The following is a 24,660-nucleotide window of genomic DNA, read 5'->3' on the forward strand; positions in this document are numbered from 1 at the left end:
GATCTGAAGCTAATATGAAGCTTCAGTCGTCTGAATGATTCAAATCTTCATCTTCTATGTTTCAATGTTACAGTGTTTTTAGTAGCAAAGTCTTTTTGTTACTATACTTCCACCACAGCTCAACAGGGAAACACTAAGAGGGAATCTGATGCTAAAAACACTGTAAATGTGTCAGATATCACTTGATATGACTAACTCAGACTGACGAAGCTCAGTAGAAGCTGATCAGCTACTTTTAAAGGCTGATTTAGGCTTCTGCATCGGAACGACAGCGTAGGGGTCCGTGTCGACGCAGAACTCTCTGCGTCATCGCGGACCCCTACGCCGTCGCCTGAAGTGCACCTCCAAAAAATCCTAACTACGCGTCGAGGCGACGCAGACCACAAGGGCTGTGATTGGTTTGCTTGGTAGCGACGTATTTCCGGTATCGTGAACTTCCGGTCGCCTGCCTATACCCCGCCATTGGATCAGGGAGGTAAACACAATGAAAATGGACCAAGTAGAAGAGCGTCTTATTGAACAAGTGCAATAAAAGCATATTTTCTTCAACATTCAACAACTGCAGCAAGATCCTCTCTCTTTCCGTTGCCATTGTTGTTTACTGTGACAAAAGCCGGCGTAGCTACGGCGTCGTTGCGACGCAGAAGCCTAAATCCACCTTAAATGACTGTGTGGACACACTGTAGATACAGTCTTCCATCACTTCCATTGTACATGCATTTTGAAGGCATATTTTAACAGTCAGTATAACCAGGAGGAATGATTACAGAGAGGAAAACCTTTTTACCTGCTCATATGGACACCTGACTGCTGGTTTAAGACACACTTGAAATATTGTGAACTTGTCCTTTAACAGGCTCCTCCAGCAGTTTACTGATGGATTTCACTCTTATAACATTGGGGGACTCACAAAATACAGACCTTTAACAGTAGTCTCTTTAAACAACAGAAACACTGAATCCTACATTTCCCATAATGCACTTGAACATAGTGTTTCATCAGAACTCTGCACGTCCAGTTTGTAAAACACATTATTATTCTTTTAAAATAAAACGTGTCATCTCCAAGCTCAAGCTGAAGTGACTCTGATGACATCACTATGACATCATCAGGGTTACTTTTAACGTTACACACCTGTTTTCACAGGTGGAGGAGGATTACTCAAGTTGAGTTAACATATTTTAATGTGTAAAGTCATTTAATATATAATGTGCTCCTTTAAAGAATGACTGATTGATGTATTTAAAGGAGCATACCCACATTTTTTTTAACCTTTATCCCATAAACTACGTCATATTTATATTGCCAATCACTGCTGATCAGTTTCCAATCATCCATCAGCTTTTGGATTGATTTCTTTCAATCCAGACAGATCCACTTATTTCACTATATAAATTTAAAAAAGTTGCAAAGCCGTGAAACTTTCTGCAGGGAGATAATCCAGCACAGTGAACATTTAGTCACTGTTATAATGTATTTTATATCTTGATTTGTTCTTTATGATGAATGCAGACTTCAGTACGTGTTTACAGACAAAGTGTTTCACCTTCAGTTTGTGTTAAATGTTCAGCAGCAGCAGCAGCACATGAAGACTCTTTATGTTTGATGCGTTAAAGGCTCAGTTATGTTTTATAGCTGTAATATCTGAGCAGCAGAATTATGTATATATTTTAATATTTGACATGTATGAAGGTGTATATTTCTTCTTCCACTCATATTATTATTCTTGTTTATGTTTGTGCTTTTAGTTTAAATTACAAAATAATAATAAATAAATGACCTTATTGTATCTATATGATGTAGAAGCACACATGACTCAAACTGTGTCGATGTCTTCTGAAAATTAAAGAACTGAGATTCTACTTTGTTTGTACAAGCTTTGTTTTCATTTTCTGTAATAAGTTCAAAACATTTTTTTTTACAAAGTTTTTTGACAGATAAAGCAAAGACACACAACACAGAGAGAAGTAACAAGGCCGGCATTAAGAAGAGGAAAGTATAAGACAATGATTAACACATCATTCTGACAACCCTTGTTTTTACAGTTTACCATATCGGACTGTAACTGAAGTCAAAACCAGTCTAACCTGTAGCAGAAACCCAGTCAGTGTCAGATATCACACATCACATGATGTAGTTCTACTATCTGTCCACTAGATGGAGAAAACTGAACATCTAATGAGCTAAAGATCAGCTCAGCATCATCAGCTGCTGTTAGTATCTCTGACCAATAACATCACTCAGCAGTTTGGTTCAACTTGACTTTGATGCTTTTTTATCCAAAACACAAACATCTGACATCTCTGAGTTTATTTTTAGCTTCAGACTTTTTTTTAATCAATTTCTTGCATTACATGTGTCTTTGAGTCTGATGTTTGACCTTTGGAGAGCTACTCTGTGTTTTATCTCAGCTTTGATCAGAAGAAGAATAGAGGACTTATTTGGAGCTACAATAATATATAATAATAAAATATAATTTATGATAATGTGTCAGATTTTGTGTTTACAGCTTGTTTAGCAGAATCTGAATTCACTGCTAACCTTAACAGATGTTAGTTTGTGTTGTGAATGTTGTATTTTTTTATTGATGTCTTTAATACCTTACATCAGGGGTCAGCAATCAGGTTTAACCATGGGCCAGTTTATTCAAGATCTTTCATTGGGGGGCTGTTAACTGCTGCAATAGAAACTCAGACTGATGTTTTATTTATTTCTATGAATTCTTCGAAGAAAATAATAGATTTATTACACTGTTAAGGACTGTATCTGAGGGGAAAATAGCATCAACACACCATTTCTGTTGGACTGTCAAACATTTGTGTTTGTGAAGAACAAACCTGTTCTGGTCACAAAGGCTAAAGTTGTGGAATTTTAATTTCTTGTAAGTTTATTAGACTTAATTTCAGCACCTTTACTGTTCAAATAGCAGAGCACAACCATGTTTTTAATTTGTCTCCTGGTGTGGGGCAGGATTAGATGTAACATGGTTATATTACAACGTTAGTACCTAACAGGAGTGTTGATACAGAAATCTGTTCTCAATTTTTGGACTTTTTTTCTAATCTTTGATTGTTGCTGAAATATTGGATCATTTGAACATTTATTGAAATGAAAGCATGTGAGAAGTTTAGAGGGAAAAATCACTATTTGGTGGAGCTGTTAACAACTCAGACATCTGAAATGTGAGCCGACTACACACTGCTTTTTGGTTTCATCTTTAACAATGTGTTTTATTTTAAAAGCTTGTTATATTATCCATTGTGTCAGTAAAGTGAGGATGCTTTCAACAATAATGTCATGAATAGTTTTTATTGATGATAGTGTGATAAAATACATGTGAGAACCATAAAAACACTCAAAAAGCTGATCTTCAGTCAGCAGAGGAGGAGTTGGATGTCATGATGATGATTATACAGATATACTTATGATTAACATAAAGTATTTGAAATCAGTTACAAATGTAATGTAAGCATGGAAAACATCTCTAATTAACATTTGTCTGTGTTTTGCAGTTGTGTGTACTTAAAAACAAGAATAAAAAATAGACATCAAGACTACTGTCTGTGAATGTGTTGAAAATATTGTGTACAAATCAAAACTATTACTCAGTACTAATCAAAACAACATCAAAAATATACATAGAAAATATCAACCAGAACTTAAACTCAAAAATAAATGTTAGAAATATAACCATTGATTACTTAGCCTGTTAAGGAGTAATACGAATATAAAAATACATTATATATAGAAGCTACACATCTATAAGGAATATAAAAACAGAAATGATTAACCCCTTACATACTGTTTGGGTCAAATTTGACATTTGACAGCTTGTAAGCTTTCATGCTTCTTTAATACTTTAGAAATGTTGAGTTTTACATCCATTAATTAAAAGACAACACTTGTGAGTTTATACTCAGCTGTGTGTCATCCTTACACATGGCAAGTCGTCCTCAAACTAAAAACAATACTTCAGCTCTTTGTGCATTTTACACATTGAGCCATCACCACAGAGAGGTTCTAGGACTTATTATGCGTGGTGAAATGGATCATCAGCCAATCATCTACCAGGGCTGGAAGTCAATCCACCAATTGCCTCCAGTCTTAACACACATTAAGAGAACATATTTTAACACAAAAATAACATTTAAACACAAACTAAACTCACGTTCATAACATCAATGAATCATGAAAAAGGAAAAATCATATTTGGGTGTTTGAGTCTGAGACAGATCTGCTTCACAGTGCAGAGTGTGTGATGTTTGATTTCAGCAGCTGATCTTCAGTCAGCAGAGTTTCAGTCCACAGGAGAGACTCTCCCTCCTACAGAGGACACAGAGAGACTCTCCCTCCTACAGAAGACACAGAGAGACTCTCCCTCCTACAGAGACACAGAGAGACTCTCCCTCCTACAGAGGACACAGAGAGACTCTCCCTCCTACAGAGGACACAGAGAGACTCTCCCTCCTACAGAGGACACAGAGAGACTCTCCCTCCTACAGAGGACACAGAGACACTGAGGAACCAGACCAGACTGCAAACCCAGCATACAGAGGTTCAGTGAATGTGGTGTTGAAGGTGTGGAGGTGGATCAGTGTGTCAGAGGAGACTCTGTAGAAGGACAGAGTGCCAGCAGAACAGTCCACATACACTGCTACTCTGTTAGAGACAGAGGAGGAGGAGGAGGAGGAGGAGGAGGAGGAGGAGGAGGAGGAGGAGGAGGAGGTGGATGTTTTTCTGTTATTTTGCCAGAAAGAGTAACCATCATCAGAGCAGTCCAGACTCCAGGCCTGATTATTTCTTCCAAACACACAATCAGTACTGTCTCCTTTCCTTCTGATTCCTCTGTAACTCACTGATATAGAAGCCCATCCTCCCCACTCGACCTCCCAGTAACAGCGACCAGTCAGATCATTTCTACACAGCAGCTGAGGCCAGAAGTCAAATCTGTCTGGATGATCAGGATATGACTGATCCTTCTCCACACGTGTCACCTTCCTGTTGTTGTCAGACAGTTTGAGGTTTCTGTTCATTGTGTTTGGATCCAGTTCCAGTTCACAGGCATCTGATGGAGAGAAGGAGACACAATACAGCTGCAGTTTATCATCTGTTGATTTATTAACAACTTTACTGAAACCATTCAAACTTAAATCATTTCCATGACAACTGAGACACTCCATCACTGAGGAAGACCATGAGTTGTGACTAAGTAAGTGGACTTCTTTTTTTTTTTTTTTTTTTTAACAAATACCAAAATTCAAACTTAAACTTCCTTTCTAGCTGCAGCTGATGTTTGTCTGAATGTAAATTCAACAGTTCAGTTAGAACATTAACAGTCAACATGACAGTGTTATTCAGTAATATTCATGTTTTTTCATCAAGTTTGGTGTAAAGTGAAGGTCTTTGCACATCAAGTCTGTTATTTTCATCTCAATGTTTCGTCTGTTACAAACACATTTTTGTCCAAAGCTCCAAACAGCTGAAGTCAGTATGAATGAATGAACTTTATCTGCAGGAAAGACATGAGGGACATTTTGGAGCAGGTAGCGCCACCATGTGGACATTTATAAAATGTTTATATCTTTTAACTTCTGAACTGTGACGAACAGAAGGAAATTTGTTTCATGGATTCATTGGTTCAAGATAAATGTCAGTTTAGGCCACGCCCCTTTCTGCCTAAACAGATTTTCCATCATTTTGAACTTTTTTCACTTCTTTTACATATTTCATCCAGTTTTTCTCAAAGTTCTCATGAATCAAACTTTAAACACACTCACACTTCCTCAGACCAGGTTTCAGTGTAAACAGTCCACCATGGTCCATCCTGGAAGAAGAGACAAAGACACAATCAGCTTCATACACCTTCACTCATATCCACCATTAAACATGAACCACAGTCCCTCAGTTAGTCAGAGTGTCTGTCCACCTGTTCATACCTGAGAGTGTCCACCTGTCTGTTCATACCTGAGAGTGTCCACCTGTCTGTCCATACCTGAGAGTGTCCACCTGTCTGTCCATACCTGAGAGTGTCCACCTGTCTGTCCATACCTGAGAGTGTCCATCTGTCTGTCCATACCTGAGAGTGTCCACCTGTTTGTCCATACCTGAGAGTGTCCACCTGTCTGTCCATACCTGAGAGTGTCCAGTCTCCAGTGTGGATCCTTCAGTCCAGCAGACAGAAGCTTCTCTCCTGAGTCTCCTGGATGATTGTAGCTCAGGTCCAGCTCTCTCAGATGGGAGGGGTTGGAGCTCAGAGCTGAGGCCAGAGAAGCACAGCCTTCCTCTGTGATCAGACATCCTGACAGACTGAAGACACACACAACAGTTCATCTAATGAGCTTAAAAAGATTTTCAACTCAATAAATAGTATTTTGTCCTTCAGGGGTTTATATTTGTGTCTAATATTTTATTTGTAGTATTCTTTAAAAAAAATTAAGCTCACACAACTATGTGCAACATTTCCTGAGCATCTGCATGTAGCGAACATGACAGTAACTCTGTGCTGCATATTTTCTGTTATTTTTTCCATTATACTAGACTTACTTTATACTTTATGCACACTAAGTGTTGAAGATTAAATGATAGAAACATCCTGATTATTTGATATTTTGACTCGCATGATGGAATCAAAGAAGTTTTACTAACTGTTTACTTGATATTACAACACATTCAGACATTACACATAATCTTTTTAGAATCAAAAACTCTTTATGAAAACTAGAAACTGGGTAGAAGCCAAAATAATACTTGAAATACATAGTAATAAAAATAACCTGAGAGTTTCCAGTCCACAGTGTGGACTCTCCAGTCCAGTAGAAAGCTGCTTCACTCCTGAATCCTGCAGGTTGTTGTTACTCAGGTCCAGATCTCTCAGACTAGAGGACTGGGAGCTGAGAACTGAGGACAGAGCTGAACAGCTTCTCTCTGAGAGGTTACAGTCACTCAACCTGGAGAAGAATCAGCAAAACAAAAGAAAACAATTACAAACATTAGTTTTCTTCCAGCGATTAGAAGTCCCTCCTCATTAGTCACACTGCTGGCCAACACGTGAACTGCAGTCAGCATCGTGTTGTTCACACTTGAATGTGTGTTTGCACTGTATCATCATGAGCCCATTACAGGTGATGTCTTTTTCTTACTCACACTTCTTATAATAATGATCTCTAAAGGTGTGTTTTGTAAAGTTTTTCTGCAATCCAATACACAACCTGCAAAATTATGAGTTAATCAACCATCCAAAACCAACTTGTGAACCATCAACTTTGTTTACCAACCATAAACACCAGTAGGCTCAGCATGCTGTGGTCGAGGAGCAAAAGGCTGTGTTTTTAATGTGTGCTTATTACTTCCTTTTGACTAGCAACAGAAAAAACAAACAAGGTTAACTGTGTTCTGCTTTCACTCTGAAGATTGTTTTCTGCTCCTTTGTTGAGGAAATAATGTTTCAGCTGTTAGTTCTCAGGAGGTGAAGACTTGTCATTGTTGGGGTGTTTTGTTGTGAAATGTGTTGTGGTTGATGGTGGCAGCTAGCTGTCTCATTAGCTGGAGAGCTAATATCTGCAGGTTGTTTCTACTCATAAATGGACTGTTTAGTTTAGTTTCTGCAGCTATATGCAATACTTTTCAAGTTATTTGAAACATCTATACATTATTTGGAAAAACATGAAAATTATCAGTACAAAAAAAACATCCTGTATATCTAATCCTATTTTGTATGTCATTGTTCTCTATCTGTTTCATCATTCTGAAATTATAACACAATACATGTTGAGGATGACACATTTTTACTCCTGCCACCAAAAAAAAGGCCAAACTATTCGGATGTTACTATTTTTAAGTCACACAACAAAGGTAGAGCAGGACTTTGGTGTAAACAGCATTACTCATCTTGAAACCTGTTTTTGTCATGCTCTGCTGGAGTAGAGTTCAGAGAATGAAAGTTTAGCTGACAAATCTGCTGCATTTGAATCCATCCCATAATAATCTGGCTTCTGCAAATTCAAACCTACACTGATAAGTAAATGTGATCTTTAATAGGGGTGGGAATCGTTGGGCACCTCACGATTCGATTATAAAACGATTATTGATGCATCTTTAATTTATGTATATTGATGCACTTTTTCACATTTCTTTTTGTCTCACTGAATAAGAATTCATCACTTGAAATTTTTAAAAACTGTGCATTTGTAATTAGATAAAAAGTTTGCATTATATTTTATTAAACTAATGGAAATGCATGCAAACTGGAAAGTTACAACTTCGTTGTACAGAACCAAAGGTTACAGGTATTCTCCAGCCAGGACGTGTGGAAAAGGACGACGCATTCAGTTATTACTTTACAGTACAGGTTACTGTTGGCCATAACCACACCAAAACAACCAACAAACAAGGATTTAGCTGCAACTCCAACTGTGTACTGCTGCTCTCTCCTCCAGCTTGCTCATACACACACAAGCACGCGCACTCACACAGCCCTCGTCCCCGTCACACTCCGGCCCCTACCTACTCATTTAATCCCAAACATTTAATTAACTCAGAAAATTTAACATTATAAAAGAACATTACTGCAGGGTCGCTACAGTATTTGATTTTAGCATGACACAGCTTACATGGCTCTTGTCCAGTTCGCTTCCTCCATCAACATTTTAGAAGCCAAAGTGTTTCCACACGTCTGCCTTTACATTAGAAGGAGCTGGTCGGATCTCACGGTGGAGTGGGTAGCTGCGGTCAGCCTTGTTTGTTTTCTCTGTGCGGCGTGTCCGCTCCTGGTGCGCTCCCCATAATGTCCCGGAGATGTTCCACATTTTAGAACCGTCTGTATTACTTTATTTAACAGATTTAAATAATCAAAATTTGGACGTGTTTGAATCGATTCAGATTAGTCCACGTTCGAATCGTGATGCATCTAAGAATCGGTAATTTCCCCAACCCCTAATCTTTAGTATTCTGAATTGAATATCAGACCAAGAGAAGAACGTTTTATTCAAATTATATCAGATATCTTAATGGAATAACAGAGCAGGATAAACATTATTATTATAGTTCTTTATCTGATCTACTCCTGGTCACTCTGTTCTCCTTTCATCCTCTTCTCTTCTTAACTTCTCTCTACTGCACTCATTTAATGTTCTCCACTGAGAGAAGAAAATATAAAAGTATTAAGATTTCTGATCATAGACATGAGATGTAAAAAGGGGGCAGGGTTTCAGCGAACTCGGCCAGCGTGCCCACAGCGTTTGGGAGCAGAGAAAGACGCTGATTTTTACACAACTTTGAAGCCTAATTTCATATATTTGGCGATTTTTTCTAATCATTTAAATTTGGCAGGGTGGTTAACAACACACTTTACTGTGGTATGTCAAACTCAGAACACATATTTATTCTTACTTTACACAGACTTTAAGTTCAATTTGAAGAGAATCAACATTCCCACATGAGCAGCACTTGGCAACAGTGGCAAGAAAAAACTCCCTTTTAACAGGAAGAAACCTCAGAACCAGAACCAGGCTCACAGTGGGAGAATATCTGCCTCGACCGGTTGGAGTAGAGAGGAGAGAAAAGAGAGGAGGAGAGAGAGGAAGGAGAGGAGAGAGAAGCACAATGAAAATCAAGTAAACACTGGGTTTTATTTATCTATAAAACCTTTATTGGTGTTTCACGTCCTTGTATCACTTTATTGTTGTCTTTTAATGCTGACTCTTATCATACACACTCAACTGGTTGGATTACTTTGCAAGTTGAGACTGTTTTTACTGTACTTGGGAAATCCAGTTTGTTGTACTGTCCAGCTGCAGCCTGCAATAACCTGCAGAACTTTGTTAAGCTTGCTGTATGTATGTATGTATGTATGTATGTATGTATGTATGTATGTATGTATGTATGTATGTATGTATGTATGTATGTATGTATGTATGTATGTATGTATGTATGTATGTATGGCCTTTATGTTTCTATGTAATATGTTGTTATTATTATTAGTCGTATTTTCCAAAACATACTGTAAAATGTAAAGTCAATCATGAACAACATTTCCTGAGCAACAGATCTGATTTGTTTGTTTACCTGCATGTAGAGAACATGACAGTAACTCTGAGCTGTTCATTTTCTGTTATTCTTTCCATCATACTAGATTTTCAAGACTTTATGTACCTTGACTCTTCATTGAAGATTCAATGACAGAAACCTAATCCTAACCCTATTATGACTCACATGATGGCATGAAATGAGTTTTACTAACTGTTTACTTGATATTACAACACTTCAGCTCAGACAGTACACACAAACTTTTTAGAATTAAAAACTCTTCATGAAAACTAGAAACTGGGTAGAAGCCAAAATAATGCTTGAAATACATAGTAATGAAAATAACCTGAGGGTCTCCAGTCTGCAGTGTGGACTCTCCAGTCCAACGGACACCAGCTTCACTCCTGAATCCTGCAGGTTGTTGTTACTCAGGTCCAGATCGCTCAGATTACAGGACCAGGAGCTGAGAACTGAGGACAGAGCTGCACAGCTTCTCTCTGAGAGGTTACAGTCACTCAACCTGAAGAAGAATCAGCAGAACAAAAGAAAACAATTACAAACATTAGTTTTCTTCCAACAATTAAAGATTCTTTCTCATTAGTCACACTGGTGGCCAATAAGTGAACTGCAGTCAGCATCATGTTGTTCACACTGTATCAGCATGAGCCCATTACAGGTGATGTCTTTTTCTTACTCACACTTCTTATAATAATGATCTCTAAAGGTGTGTTTTGTAAAGTTTTTCTGCAATCCAATACACAACCTGCAAAATTATGAGTTAATAAACCATCCAAAACCAACCTGTGAACTGCCAACTTTGTTTACCAACCATAAACACCAGTAGGCTCAGCACGCTGTGGTCGAGGAGCAAAAGGCTGTGTTTTTAATGTTTATTACTTCCTTTTGACTAACAACAGAAAACACAAACAGGGTTAACTGTGTTCTGCTTTCACTCTGAAGATTGTTTTCTGCTCCTTTGTTGAGGAAATAATATTTCAGCTGTTAGTTCTCAGGAGGTGAAGACTTGTCATTGTTGGGGTGTTTTGTTGTGAAATGTGTTGTGGTTGATGGTGGCAGCTAGCTGTCTCATTAGCTGGAGAGTTAATATCTGCAGGTTTCTACTCAGATTGGACTGTTTTTGTTGTGTTAGATGCTGGTTTGTTGATGTCAGTGGGACAGAGGCAAGGCACCAAGGAGAACCAAAAAACATCTGTTGGATTTTGTGCCTGAGTCTAACACATAGAAATCAGTCCTCAGGCTGATATACCCAACTGAGAAAGTCGGGGAAGGTCTCACTTTTTTAGATTCCATGACAACCTGTTCACTCATTGGCAATAAATATGATTAATGAATGTAAAATGCTTCATTCCTTTATAATTCTTACATATAGAATCTCTTCTTCTTAACTTCTCTCTACTGCACTCATTTAATGTTCTCCACTGAGAGAAGAAAATATAAAAGTATTAAGATTTCTGATCATAGACATAATATGCAAAACAGATTAAATGTATGTCATTCTAAATATTCTATAATGTAGAAGGACTTTTATTGAGACAACTAATCAGAATTAGATGATGGTGATATTTTATACATGTATGCTTCAGCTTCACCTCAGAATCCCTTGTTTAGGGTCACATTGAAGAAAAACTACTTGATGTGTAAACCTGTGCAAACAGATTTCTGAACTGTGTAAATGTTGGTTTTTAGGTGAAAGCACAATGAAAGTTAAATTACACATAAAAGAGTGAAACTCTACAAACACAAAGATAATCAAATTTAACTGATTTTACTATCGTTAAATCTGCTGATAATTTATAATAATAATCAAAGTTAAAAAACCTGAAGTTAACATCAGTTTTTTAGTGTCTTGCAGGTTTCAAAACCCAATTTTCCAAATGAAGATCCAGCATATTTAACCTTTAACCCCCACACACAGTTTATTAACCTGTTCATACACATACTGAATACATTATCACGGTTTATAAATCCATGCAAACAGATTTGCTCATCAAGGTTTATTTCTCCTATTTTACCCCAGGAGGGCTCTGTAGTTTATTATTCTGCATTAAGATCTATTACTGTTGGTAATTACACTACACATCATTGAAAGCTGTATGATACGGTTGGGTGATCCTCTCTCTGTAAGGTGAGATAAAAGCTGGGTTTTATTTATTTATAAAGTTTTTGGCGTTTCACCTCCTTGTATCACTTTGTTGTTGTCTTTTAATGCTGACTCTTATCATATGTACTCAACTGGTTGGATTACTTTGCAGGTGCCGACTGTTTTTACTGACCTTGGAAAATCCAGTTTGTTGCTCTGTCCAGCTGCAGCCTGCAATAACCTGCAGAACTTTGTTAAGCTGACCTGACTTTTATCCTTATGGCAATTTAAATGTTTAATTTCATCTTTTTCTTTTTTTGCTCTGTGTGAAGCACTTTGTAACATGAGTTTATAAAAGTGCTTGATACATAAATATTACTAATATGGTCATTATTATTTTATTTCCAACAGCTGTTTTTTAACTGCTTCACTTTGCTGTATGTATGTATGTGTATGTATGTATGTATGTATGTATGTATGTATGTATGTATGTATGTATGTATGTATGTATGTATGTATGTATGTATGTATGTATGTATGTATGTATGTATGGCCTTTATGTTTCTATGTAATATGTTGTTATTATTATTAGTAGTATTTTCCAAAACATACTGTAAAATGTAAATTCAATCATGAACAACATTTCCTGAGCAACAGATCTAATTTGTTTGTTTACCTGCATGTAGAGAACATGACAGTAACTCTGTGCTGTTTATTTTCTGTTATTCTTTCCATCATACTAGATTTTCAAGACTTTATGTACATTGACTCTTCATTGAAGATTCAATGACAGAAACCTAATCCTAACCCTATTATGACTCACATGATGGCATGAAATGAGTTTTACTAACTGTTTACTTGATATTACAACACTTCAGCTCAGACAGTACACTAAATCTTTTTAGAATTAAAAACTCTTCATGAAAACTATAAACTGGGTAGAAGCCAAAATAATACTTGAAATATATAGTAATAAAAATAACCTGATAGTTTTCAGTCTGCAGTGTGGACTCTCCAGTCCAACGGACACCAGCTTCACTCCTGAATCCTGCAGGTTGTTGTTACTCAGGTCCAGATCTCTCAGACTAGAGGACTGGGAGCTTAGAACTGAGGACAGAGCTGAACAGCTTCTCTCTGAGAGGTTACAGTCACTCAGCCTGGAGAAGAATCAGCAAAACAAAAGAAAACAATAACAAACATTAGTTTTCTTCCAGCGATTAAAGGTCCCTTTCATTAGTCACACTGGTGGCCAATAAGTGAACAGCAGTCAGCATCATGTTGTTCACACTGTATCAGCATGAGCCCATTACAGGTGATGTCTTTTTCTTACTCACACTTCTTATAATAATGATCTCTAAAGGTGTGTTTTATAAAGTTTTTCTGCAATCCAATACACAACCTGCAAAATTATGAGTTAATCAACCATCCAAAACCAACCTGTGAACTGCCAACTTTGTTTACCAACCATAAACACCAGTAGGCTCAGCACACTGTGGTCGAGGAGCAAAAGGCTGTGTTTTTAATGTGTGCTTATTACTTCCTTTTGACTAGCAACAGAAAACACAAACAGAGTTAACTGTGTTCTGCTTTCACTCTGAAGCTTGTTTTCTGCTCCTTTGTTGAGGAAATAATGTTTCAGCTGTTAGTTCTCAGGAGGTGAAGACTTGTCATTGTTGGGGTGTTTTGTTGTGAAATGTGTTGTGGTTGATGGTGGCAGCTAGCTGTCTCATTAGCTGGAGAGCTAATATCTGCAGGTTGTTTCTACTCAGATTGGACTGTTTTGGTTGTGTTAGATGCTGGTTTGTTGATGTCAGTGGGACAGAGGCAAGGCACCAAGGAGCACCAAAAACCATTATGTATGCATGTATGTATCCACGCCCGCCGATAGGGGTGGATAAACGTGTCTGTTGTCCCGGGCCCAGGGTAGGGGGGGCCCAGAACTGGGCCCACATTAAATTATGGAATAATTTTTCAAAATAGGCCTATTTGTGGAAAAAAATTGTAATATTTCAGTTAAATAAAAGCTTTTAATTTCTTTTATTCCAAATTGCTCTTGAAATAGTGGTCAAGAACCCCCCCACCCCCAACACAAAAAATGGTTTAGCCACTGATCAAAACTTGATGTTGTCATTTGAAGTTCAGTAGCTAAAAATGTCCGGTCAGCCCAAGTCCGGTGCTCAGAAAAGTAAAGAAAAGAGAAGAAGAAAATAGAGGCCTTAGAGATTTTCTAAACAAATATTTTAAAAAAGGTGGTGACGGTGAAGCTTGAACTAGTAAAGTCAACGTAGAGCAAGGTAAGAAACAGCTCAGCCAACGTTTACCGGCAGCCTTGTAACGTTACCTAACAGGTCAGCTCTAATGTTAACGTCCATTAGCTTGTATAAAAGCCTGACACAACACGTTATCTTTGCTAACAGTTGAGTTTGGTAGCTCCGTCAGAGAGGAGAGAGATCCAGCTGCAGTCAGGTGACAGAGAGAGTGATGCGGGAGAGCTGCCCCGCAACGGAGGGACAGAGTCAGGCTACCAGTGAGAGAGAAGAGAGAGAGAGAGAGTCACAGTGGAGCGGGAGGGGCCCGCTGCCCCCCGCAGAGAGTCTGAGCAGGATGGATCAGAGACTGATCAGACATTTAATTTCAGCGATCCTGCATTATGGCCAACTAAAATGACAGAGTCTGATAGAGTAGGAGTAGGAAGAGCAGAGGAGAGGCAGTGTTGGGGAGACTTAAACTACATGTAGTTGAACTACATAGCTTAACTACAATATGCTGTAACTTGCTGGTAGTTAAACTACATTCATATGTTGCGCTGCGTCAAGTATTTCATTTACTTTTTGGGTCATTTTTTGTAGTTAAACTCAATTTACAAACTACAATTTTGGTCAATAACATGAAATATTATTTTTTTAAGATTTTGTTGGCATAGACGCCTTTATTTAGCAGCGTATATGACATGTGCTCTAACCACTCGACCACCTGCACATGAAATATTTTTTATTAAAAAAAGACCTATATAATATACATTCTATTTTACCATTATTGTGATCCAGAACTCTCTTTGAAAAAAGGCATGAATCATGTCATGACAAGCCAACATTGTTGTTGAAGACACACCGATCTAGAATATATCTGCCTCTTTGGGTTTTTATTACATTTTTTGTTGACTGATTTACATTTCTGATTTACATGTGGGTATTGGGGTAGGATTTTCATTTTCTCTTTATATTACCCAACATGTCTTTATATTACCCAACATGTCTTTATATTACCCAACATGTCTTTATATTACCCAACATGTCTTTATATTACCCAACATGTCTTTATATTACCCAACATGTCTTTATATTACCCAACATGTCTATGGTGAACCTACAGTATGTTGACCAGCTTTTTTTCTTTAAAAAAATAAAACTGAGTTGAGAGGCTATTTCTGCTGGCATGTGAATGTTTTGTAGGCTATTATATTTAGTTTCATATACACCACATGTTGATTATAATAAGTATAAGTAGTTGCTAAAGCTTTTTTTTTTTTTTACAAACTACATTTCTCCAGGGGTAGAAATGTAGTTTTTTCAAACTACTGTCAGGCTGAACTACATGTAGTTTTACAAGCTATGCTTGCAAAGTAGCTTCCCCAACACTGAGGAGAGGAGAGGAAGAGCATAGGAGAGAAGAGGAGAGGAAGAGCAAGGGAAAAGGAGAGATCCGGGTGCGTGGGGGCCCATCTAAGATTATCCCGTCCCGGGCCCAGGCAAGACTGTCAGCTGGCCTGTATGTATGTATGGCCTTTATGTTTCTATGTAATATGTTGTTATTATTATTAGTAGTATTTTCCAAAACATACTGTAAAATGTAAATTCAATCATGAACAACATTTCCGGAGCAACAGATCTGATTTGTTTGTTTACCTGCATGTAGAGAACATGACAGTAACTCTGAGCTGTTTATTTTCTGTTATTCTTTCCATCATACTAGATTTTCAAGACTTTATGTACCTTGACTCTTCATTGAAGATTCAATGACAGAAACATTTATCCTGACTCACATGATGGCATGAAATGAGTTTTACTAACTGTTTACTTGATATTACAACACTTCAGCTCAGACATTACACACAAACTTTTTAGAATCAAAAACTCTTCATGAAAACTAGAAACTGGGTAGAAGCCAAAATAATACTTGAAATACACAGTAATAAAAATAACCTGAGAGATTCCAGTCCACAATGTGGACTCTGCAGTCCAGCAGAAAGCTGCTTCACTCCTGAATCCTGCAGGTTGTTGTTACTCAGGTCCAGATCTCTCAGACTAGAGGACTGGGAGCTTAGAACTGAGGACAGAGCTGCACAGCTTCTCTCTGAGAGGTTACAGTCACTCAACCTGGAGAAGAATCACAGAACAAAAGAAAACAATAACAAACATTAGTTTTCTTCCAGCGATTAGAAGTCCCTTCTCATTAGTCACACTGGTGGCCAATAAGTGAACTGCAGTCAGCATCGTGTTGTTCACACTTGAATGTGTGTTTGCACTGTATCAGCATGAGCCCATTACAGGTGATGTTTTTTTCTTACTCACACTTCTTATAATAATGATCTCTAAAGGTGTGTTTTGTAAAGTTTTTCTGCAATCCAATACACAACCTTCAAAATGATGAGTTAATCAACCATCCAAAACCAGCCTGTGAACTGCCAACTTTGTTTACCAACCATAAACACCAGTAGGCTCAGCACGCTGTGGTCGAGGAGCAAAAGGCTGTGTTTTTAATGTTTATTACTTTCTTTTGACTAGCAACAGAAAACACAAACAGAGTTAACTGTGTTCTGCTTTTACTCTTAAGCTTGTTTTCTGCTCCTTTGTTGAGGAAATAATGTTTCAGCTGTTAGTTCTCAGGAGGTGAAGACTTGTCATTGTGGGGGTGTTTTGTTGTGAAATGTGTTGTGGTTGATGGTGGCAGCTAGCTGTCTCATTAGCTGGAGAGCTAATATCTGCAGGTTGTTTCTACTCAGATTGGACTGTTTTGGTTGTGTTAGATGCTGGTTTGTTGATGTCAGTGGGACAGAGGCAAGGTACCAAGGAGCACCAAAAACCATTATGTATGTATGTATGTATGTATGTATGTATGTATGTATGTATGTATGTATGTATGTATGTATGGCCTTTATGTTTCTATGTAATATGTTGTTATTATTATTAGTAGTATTTTCCAAAACATACTGTAAAATGTAAAGTCAATCATGAACAACATTTTCTGAGCAACAGATCTGATTTGTTTGTTCACCTGCATGTAGAGAACATGACAGTAATATATTCTGTTATATATTCCATCATACTAGATTTTCAAGACTTTATGTACCTTGACTCTTCATTGAAGATTCAATGACAGAAACCTAATCCTAACCCTATTATGACTCACATGATGGCATGAAATGAGTTTTACTAACTGTTTACTTGATATTACAACACTTCAGCTCAGACAGTACACTAAATCTTTTTAGAATTAAAAACTCTTCATGAAAACTATAAACTGGGTAGAAGCCAAAATAATACTTGAAATATATAGTAATAAAAATAACCTGAGAGTTTCCAGTCCACAGTGTGGACTCTCCAGTCCAGCAGACACCAGCTTCACTCCTGAATCCTGCAGGTTGTTGTAACTCAGGTCCAGATCTCTCAGACTAGAGGACTGGGAGCTGAGAACTGAGGACAGAGCTGCACAGCTTCTCTCTGAGAGGTTACAGTCACTCAACCTGAAGAAGAATTTTAATAAGTTAATTCACAGATCCAATATATAAAGAAGGTCAGAACTTGATGGGTATACCTTTACAGATTACAGTTGAATCCTGACCTTAGAGTGTCCAGTCCACAGTGTGGACTCTCCAGTTCAGCAGAAACAAGCTTTACTCCTGAATCCTGCAGGTTGTTGTTACTCAGGTCCAGATCTCTCAGACTAGAGGACTGGGAGCTGAGAACTGAGGACAGAGCTGAACAGCTTCTCTCTGAGAGGTTACAGTCACTCAAACTGGAGAAGAATCACAGAACAAAAGAAAACAATTACAAACATTAGTTTTCTTCCAGCGATTAAAGTTTCCTTCTCATTAGTCACACTGGTGGCCAATAAGTGAACTGCAGTCAGCATCGTGTTGTTCACACTTGAATGTGTGTTTGCACTGTATCAGAATGAGCCCATTACAGGTGATGTCTTTTTCTTACTCACACTTCTTATAATAATGATCTCTAAAGGTGTGTTTTATAAAGTGTTTCTGCAATCCAATACCCAACCTGCAAAATTATGAGTTAATAAACCATCCTGCTCCTTTGTTGAGGAAATAATGTTTCAGCTGTTAGTTCTCAGGAGGTGAAGACTTGTTATTGTTGGGGTGTTTTGTTGTGAAATGTGTTGTGGTTGATGGAGGCAGCTAGCTGTCTCATTAGCTGGAGAGCTAATATCTGCAGGTTGTTTCTACTCAGATTGGACTGTTTTTGTTGTGTTAGATGCTGGTTTGTTGATGTCAGTGAGACAGAGGCAAGGCACCAAGGAGCACCAAAAAACATCTGTTGGATTTTGTGCCTGAGTCTAACACATAGAAATCAGTCCACAGGCTGATATACCCCACTGAGAAAGTCGGGGAAGGTCTGACTTTTTTAGATTCCATGACAACCTGTTCACTCATTGGCAATAAATATGATTAATGAATGTAAAATGCTTTGTTTCTTTATAATTCTTACAGAATCTTTAAATTATGTCAATCTAAATAGTTGTGTGCAGGGAGGAAGCTAGATGATGTAAATGTGGGGTTTAGTCCTAACTGTGTCCCAGGGGAGATTTTCTTCCTGCAGCTATATGCAATATTTTTTAAGTTAAGTCACATAACAAAGGTAGAGCAGGAATTTGATGTAAACAGCATTAATCATTTTGAAACCTATTTTTGTCGTACTCTGCTGTAGAGTTCAGAGAATGAAAGTTTAGCTGACAAATCTGCTGCATTTAAATCCATCCCATAATAATCTGGCTGCTGTATATGTGTGTGTGATTCTGAAGTGAATATCAGACCAACAGAAAAACAAATTATATCAGATGTCTTAATGGAATAACAGAGCAGCATAAACATTATTATTATGGTTGTTTATCTGATCTACTCCTGGTCACTCTGTTCTCCTTTCATCCTCTTTTCTTCTTAACTTCTCTCTACTGCACTCATTTAATGTTCTACACTGAGAGAAGAAAATATAAAAGTATTAAGATTTCTGATCATAGACACGAGATGCAAAATATATTAATTATAAATATATTCTAAATATTCTACATTGTAGAAGAACGTTTATTTAGGCAACTAATTCATTGTCTCTGAATCCTCTCTGTAAGGCAAGATAGATCAATCAAACTTTATTTGTATAGCGCCAAAAAAAGTGATTATGATAATCTCATCATATCCACTAAAAACAGCAAACACATCAAAAGAGTCACTGAATACATGTATCTTGGAATCTGGATTGATGACAAGATAATCTTTAAATATCATGTGATTAATCTGGTGAGCAAATTAAGAAAAAAAAAATAGGGTTCTTTTTCTTTTTCTTTATCATTCTGCATTAAGATGTACTAGTGGTGATAATTACAGTACACATCATTGTGAGCTGTATGATAAGAATGCTCTCTAAGGCAAGATAAACACTGGGTTTTATTTATTTATAAATAAATGTGTTGGTGCAGTCAGAGAGACTGAGGGGAAATAACAAGTTGAAGTAACATTAAAAACCTAAACGATTCAGCCCCCACCACCCCCTATAATTCTATGTGCACCTACAGAGCTTTGTTGGAGACTTTGACCACTGGCAGCAGCCTCAGAAGAGCCTCCTCTGAAGCAGAGTATTTCTTCAGGTCAAACACATCCAGATCTTCTTCTGATGACAGTAAGATGAAGACCAGAGCTGACCACTGAGCAGGAGACAGTTTATCTGTGGAGAGACTTCCTGATCTCAGGTACTGTTGGATCTCCTCCACTAGAGAACGATCATTCAGTTCATTCAGACAGTGGAACAGGTTGATGCTTCTCTCTGCAGACAGATTCTCACTGATCTTCTTCTTGATGTACTCAACTGTTTTCTGATTGGTCTTTGAGCTACTTCCTGTCTGTGTCAGCAGACCTCGTAGGAGAGTCTGATTGGTCTGCAGTGAAAGACCCAGGAGGAAACGGAGGAACAAGTCTAAGTGTCCATTTGGACTCTTTAAGGCCTCGTCCACAGCACTCTGGTAGAAATGTGTTGATTTGTCTCTGAACACTTCAGACAACCAGGATGTTGTTTGTTGTTCTTCCAGCAGATTGACTCCAGACTTGATGAATGTCAGATGGACATGAAGAGCAGCCAGAAACTCCTGAAGGCTCAGATGGACGAAGCAGAACACCTTGTCCTGGTACAGCCCTCTCTCCTCTTTAAAGACCTGTGTGAACATTCCTGAGTACACTGAGGCTGCTCTGATATCGATGCCACACTCTGTCAGGTCTGATTCATAGAAGATCAGGTTGCCTTTCTGCAGCTGATCAAAAGCCAGTTTTCCCAGAGACTCAATCATCTTCCTGCTCTCTGGACTCCAGTGTGGATCTGTCTCAGCTCCTCCATCATACTTGACTTTCTTCAGTTTGGACTGAACCACCAGGAAGTGGATGTACATCTCAGTCAGGGTCTTGGGCAGCTCTCCTCCCTCTCTGCTTTTCAACACATCCTCCAGAACTGTAGCAGTGATCCAGCAGAAGACTGGGATGTGGCACATGATGTGGAGGCTTCGTGATGTCTTGATGTGGGAGATGATGGTTCTGGCCTGCTCCTCATATCTGAATCTCTTCCTGAAGTACTCCTCCTTCTGAGGGTCAGTGAACCCTCTGACCTCTGTCACCATGCCGACACACTCAGGAGGGATCTGATTGGCTGCTGCAGGTCGTGTGGTTATCCAGAGGCGAGCAGAGGGAAGCAGTTTCCCCCTGATGAGGTTTGTCAGCAGCACATCCACTGAGGTGGACTCTGTAACATCAGTCAGGATTTCATTGTTGTGGAAGTCCAGAGGAAGTCGACACTCATCCAGACCGTCAAAGATGAACACAACCTGGAACTCTTCAAACCTGCAGATTCCTGCTTCTTTGGTTTCAGTAAAGAAGTGATGAACAAGTTCCACCAAGCTGTACTTTTTCTCTTTCAGCACATTCAGCTCTCTGAAAGTGAATGGAAATGTGAAGTGTATGTCCTGGTTGGCTTTGTCTTCAGCCCAGTCCAGAGTGAACTTCTGTGTTAAGACTGTTTTCCCAATGCCAGCCACTCCCTTTGTCATCACTGTTCTGATTGGTTCATCTCTTCCAGGTGAAGCTTTAAAGATGTCTTCTTGTGTGATTGTTGTTTCTGGTCTGTCTGGTTTCCTGGATGCTGTTTCAATCTGTCTGATCTCATGTTCATCATTGACCTCTGCAGTCCCTCCCTCTGTGATGTAGAGCGGTGTGTAGATCTGATTCAGAAGGGTTGGGTTTCCTGCTTTAGCGATCCCCTCAAACACACACTGGAACTTCTCCTGCAGGTTAGACTTGAGTTTACGTCGACACTTTGCAGCACCAGTTCCTGAATGAACAAACAACAAATGAAATCAGTGAGTGGATCCTACAGAAAGTCTAGAAATCTGAACATGTAAGTGTGTGTGTGTAGTTTTTCCTCCTCCATCAGTTTTATTCAGCTCATCAGTGGAGGACAAACAGCCTCTGATCTGATGCAGATGTGTGCAGCATATTTACAGCAGAGTTTGAAATATAAACCTCTCCCATGTTGCCTCCATTTCCTCTCCATCATGTTAAATCTGTTAAAATCCTCTTACTGCTCTGCAGACAGTCAGCCAGCTCCTCCTGCTTCATTCTCCTCAGGAAGTGCAGTGTGATCTTCAGAAATGCCTCTCTGCTGCTCCTCCTCTGCTCTTCCTCCTCACCATCCAACACCTCCTCATCCTCACTCTGACTCTCTAAGCATTCTGGGTCATCTGGACTCAGACCCCTCTGGACTCTCTTCAGCTCGTTCTTCACAAAAGTGAAGATGTTCTCCTCCAGCAGCTGGAACAGAAAGATAAAGTGAACATTTCATTTAAACTGGTAGAACACTACATGTGATTCATGTGTCAGTCTGAAGGCCTGCTGGTCTAAACAGAGCAGCATGGACACTGTTAGGACCTGAATGCTACTTTAGTATTTCATCTGTGGTTGATGGAGTTAAAGGAGTTAAATTCACTGTGAATATGATGTTTTATTAAAACTAGGTGACCTATGTAATAAAAACATGCAATTATTTTTTAAATTGGTGTCCTATGATTAAAGAAAACTTAAAAAAATATATAAAATAATGTTGATTCCTCATACTGCTCATAAGAGAAATATCCTACAACAACCAGAATGAATTGCACATATCTCGTCCAATCAGACTGACAGAGGCTTATTTTCATTCATAAAATGTTTTTCCTCAATCAAAACTGGATATATAGTACTGGTTTTCTGTGATCATAAAACAAAAGATGTGCTGGAGTCAGTTATGAGGACCATTGTAAACTTATGAGGGCTGAACGATGCTGGAGGTTAACACAGTCACTGTTGTTCTGTTCTGCATTCAGAGTTCAAAGCCTGACATAATATTCTGTCAGGAAATAAAGTCAGGTTTACCAGAGCTCTGCAAAGTTTGTTGCAGTGCAGTTTTCTCTATTTCAGCTACTGTGGTTGCTTCCTCCTTCACACTCTTTACTGTCTGACTCCAAAGCGCAATATTCAGCCTCATATCATGAAACTAGTTGATGCTGATCATTTGAAAAGTAATCTTAGTCTGGCTTTTAATTGAAGTTTATTTATTTAATCAATCCATCTTTCATTAATGTTTCACTCTCTTTTAGTACTTAGTATATCCTTTTATTCTATTTTCTTGATTTGTTTTCCTTTTATAATAATATATACTTTTTCTACTCTTTTAGTAGTAATTTTATTTTATTTTATCCTGCTTTTATCTTTATCTTTGTTTTCCTACCTCACATTTCTGGTTTTACTCACTCTACTTAATCTATCTTTTTTTTTTTTTTTTTTTTTTTTAAATCTTTTAGTATTTTATTCTATTTGGCCATTTTGAATTCTTTTTACCTTTTTATTCTACCTCTAGTGTTTTCTTCATAGTAGATTTATGAGAGTTATGATCATGAGGGTTTCTTCAGTTGCTGTTTTTGTTTTGTTTTTTTAAACATGGTCATTTATTGTTGCACAGATAGGGGGGTGATTATATATTTTTTGTATGAAGCACTTTCTTATACATCACATTTGTATGAGAAGTGCTATACAAATAAAGTCTGATTGATTGATTTATAGTTTTTTTCCAAAGTTAATATGCTGATATTTTAAAGTATGTATTAATATGATTTTTACAATACACTTTTTCCTACCAGTAATGTAACATGGAGTGTTTTAGAATACCCACATTTTACTGTCCTTGAAGGCACCACTACAGAAAATGAGGAAACTTAGTTTGTTGTCTAACACACATCTCTAAAGTCCGCTAGGTGACAACTTTTACCAGTAACAAGAGTAGTAAATGATACAATGCTGTTTGAAAATCTGCAAAATTATGAAACTATAATAGTAAAAGGTGTGTTTGTACATGTAAAAAAAAAAGGTTTGTGGCGGACATGCACATCCAGAAGATGAATAAAGCAGGTAATGTATTTGGATATCACCAGCGTGATGTGTGCAGACTTTTGTTTTGTGTTAGTACATGTACACACCATAAATATGGAGTCCAGCTGTGTTTGATGCTGCTGTGCAGACTGATCACTGGGAACCTCTGAGCTCTGCTGCTGAACTCTGTGGAGAAAACATCACGTTTAAGGACATTTAATGACTCAAATCTGCACACAGCTTATTAAAGATGTTCTGTCATGAGGAGACATTTTAAAATTGTTTCTCTTCTTCCATAAATGAAAAACATTCTTGTGTCTAACAATCCTTTCTGTCAGTCATAAATCTGTTCAGTCAGTTTATCAATCCTGAGATCAATATTCTGACCTTTGCTCAGCAGGGTCCATCTTTGAAGTTAGCTCAAGACAGACACATCCAAGTTAGCTGCTGCTCTGATTAATGATGTGATGTTTTCAAAGTTACACACACATATTGATATAGTGACCATGTTGGTGTCTTATAACACTGAACTCTTTGACATGTGACTGTTGCACAGGTGAACACTGTGATGTCACTGCTGAAACTATATATTGATTCCTCTTCTCAGGAGAGTCAGATAATAACAAACTTCACTTTTAAATTCTTACCTTCCATCAGCAGGTTGTCCATCTTTAAAGTTAATACCACGACCCTTAGAACAGTCACTCTTCATGGACACACAGCTGGGTTCAGGAGAGTCTGCTCTCTGCTGCTGCATCCTGATACTAATAAAACAATTCATTCATCAATTTCATAACATGTTTGGATTTGAATGGCATCATAAACATTTTGTTTGGATTGTTTAAAAGAGAGGAGGGGGGAGAAG

The 24,660-nt window shown here is 38.0% G+C and overlaps 1 protein-coding gene and 1 long non-coding RNA gene across 2 annotated transcripts in view; one reads left to right on the plus strand and one right to left on the minus strand.

Annotated features, from left to right (window-relative positions):
- The first annotated feature begins 2,783 nt into the window (after nt 1-2,783).
- On the plus strand, nt 2,784-3,626 carry LOC133979949 (uncharacterized). The gene is made up of 2 exons (XR_009925136.1): nt 2,784-3,320; nt 3,387-3,626. It is a non-coding gene; the product is annotated as an uncharacterized LOC133979949 (long non-coding RNA).
- An 870-nt stretch (nt 3,627-4,496) lies between these two features.
- LOC133978491 (NACHT, LRR and PYD domains-containing protein 12-like) overlaps nt 4,497-24,660 on the minus strand; it is a 35,985-nt gene continuing 15,821 nt past the window's right edge. The window contains exons 5-14 of the mRNA XM_062416780.1: nt 23,903-23,981; nt 21,974-22,202; nt 19,926-21,723; nt 16,327-16,500; nt 13,108-13,281; nt 10,370-10,543; nt 6,774-6,947; nt 6,133-6,306; nt 5,778-5,824; nt 4,497-5,065 (exon numbers count right to left, since the gene is read on the minus strand). Of these exons, the coding sequence (XP_062272764.1) occupies nt 4,497-5,065; nt 5,778-5,824; nt 6,133-6,306; nt 6,774-6,947; nt 10,370-10,543; nt 13,108-13,281; nt 16,327-16,500; nt 19,926-21,723; nt 21,974-22,202; nt 23,903-23,981 (3,592 nt within the window). The remainder of the gene's footprint in view (nt 5,066-5,777; nt 5,825-6,132; nt 6,307-6,773; nt 6,948-10,369; nt 10,544-13,107; nt 13,282-16,326; nt 16,501-19,925; nt 21,724-21,973; nt 22,203-23,902; nt 23,982-24,660) is intronic.

Source organism: Scomber scombrus, chromosome 1, assembly GCF_963691925.1.
Source record: "Scomber scombrus chromosome 1, fScoSco1.1, whole genome shotgun sequence".
NCBI classification, from domain to species: Eukaryota; Metazoa; Chordata; class Actinopteri; order Scombriformes; family Scombridae; genus Scomber; species Scomber scombrus.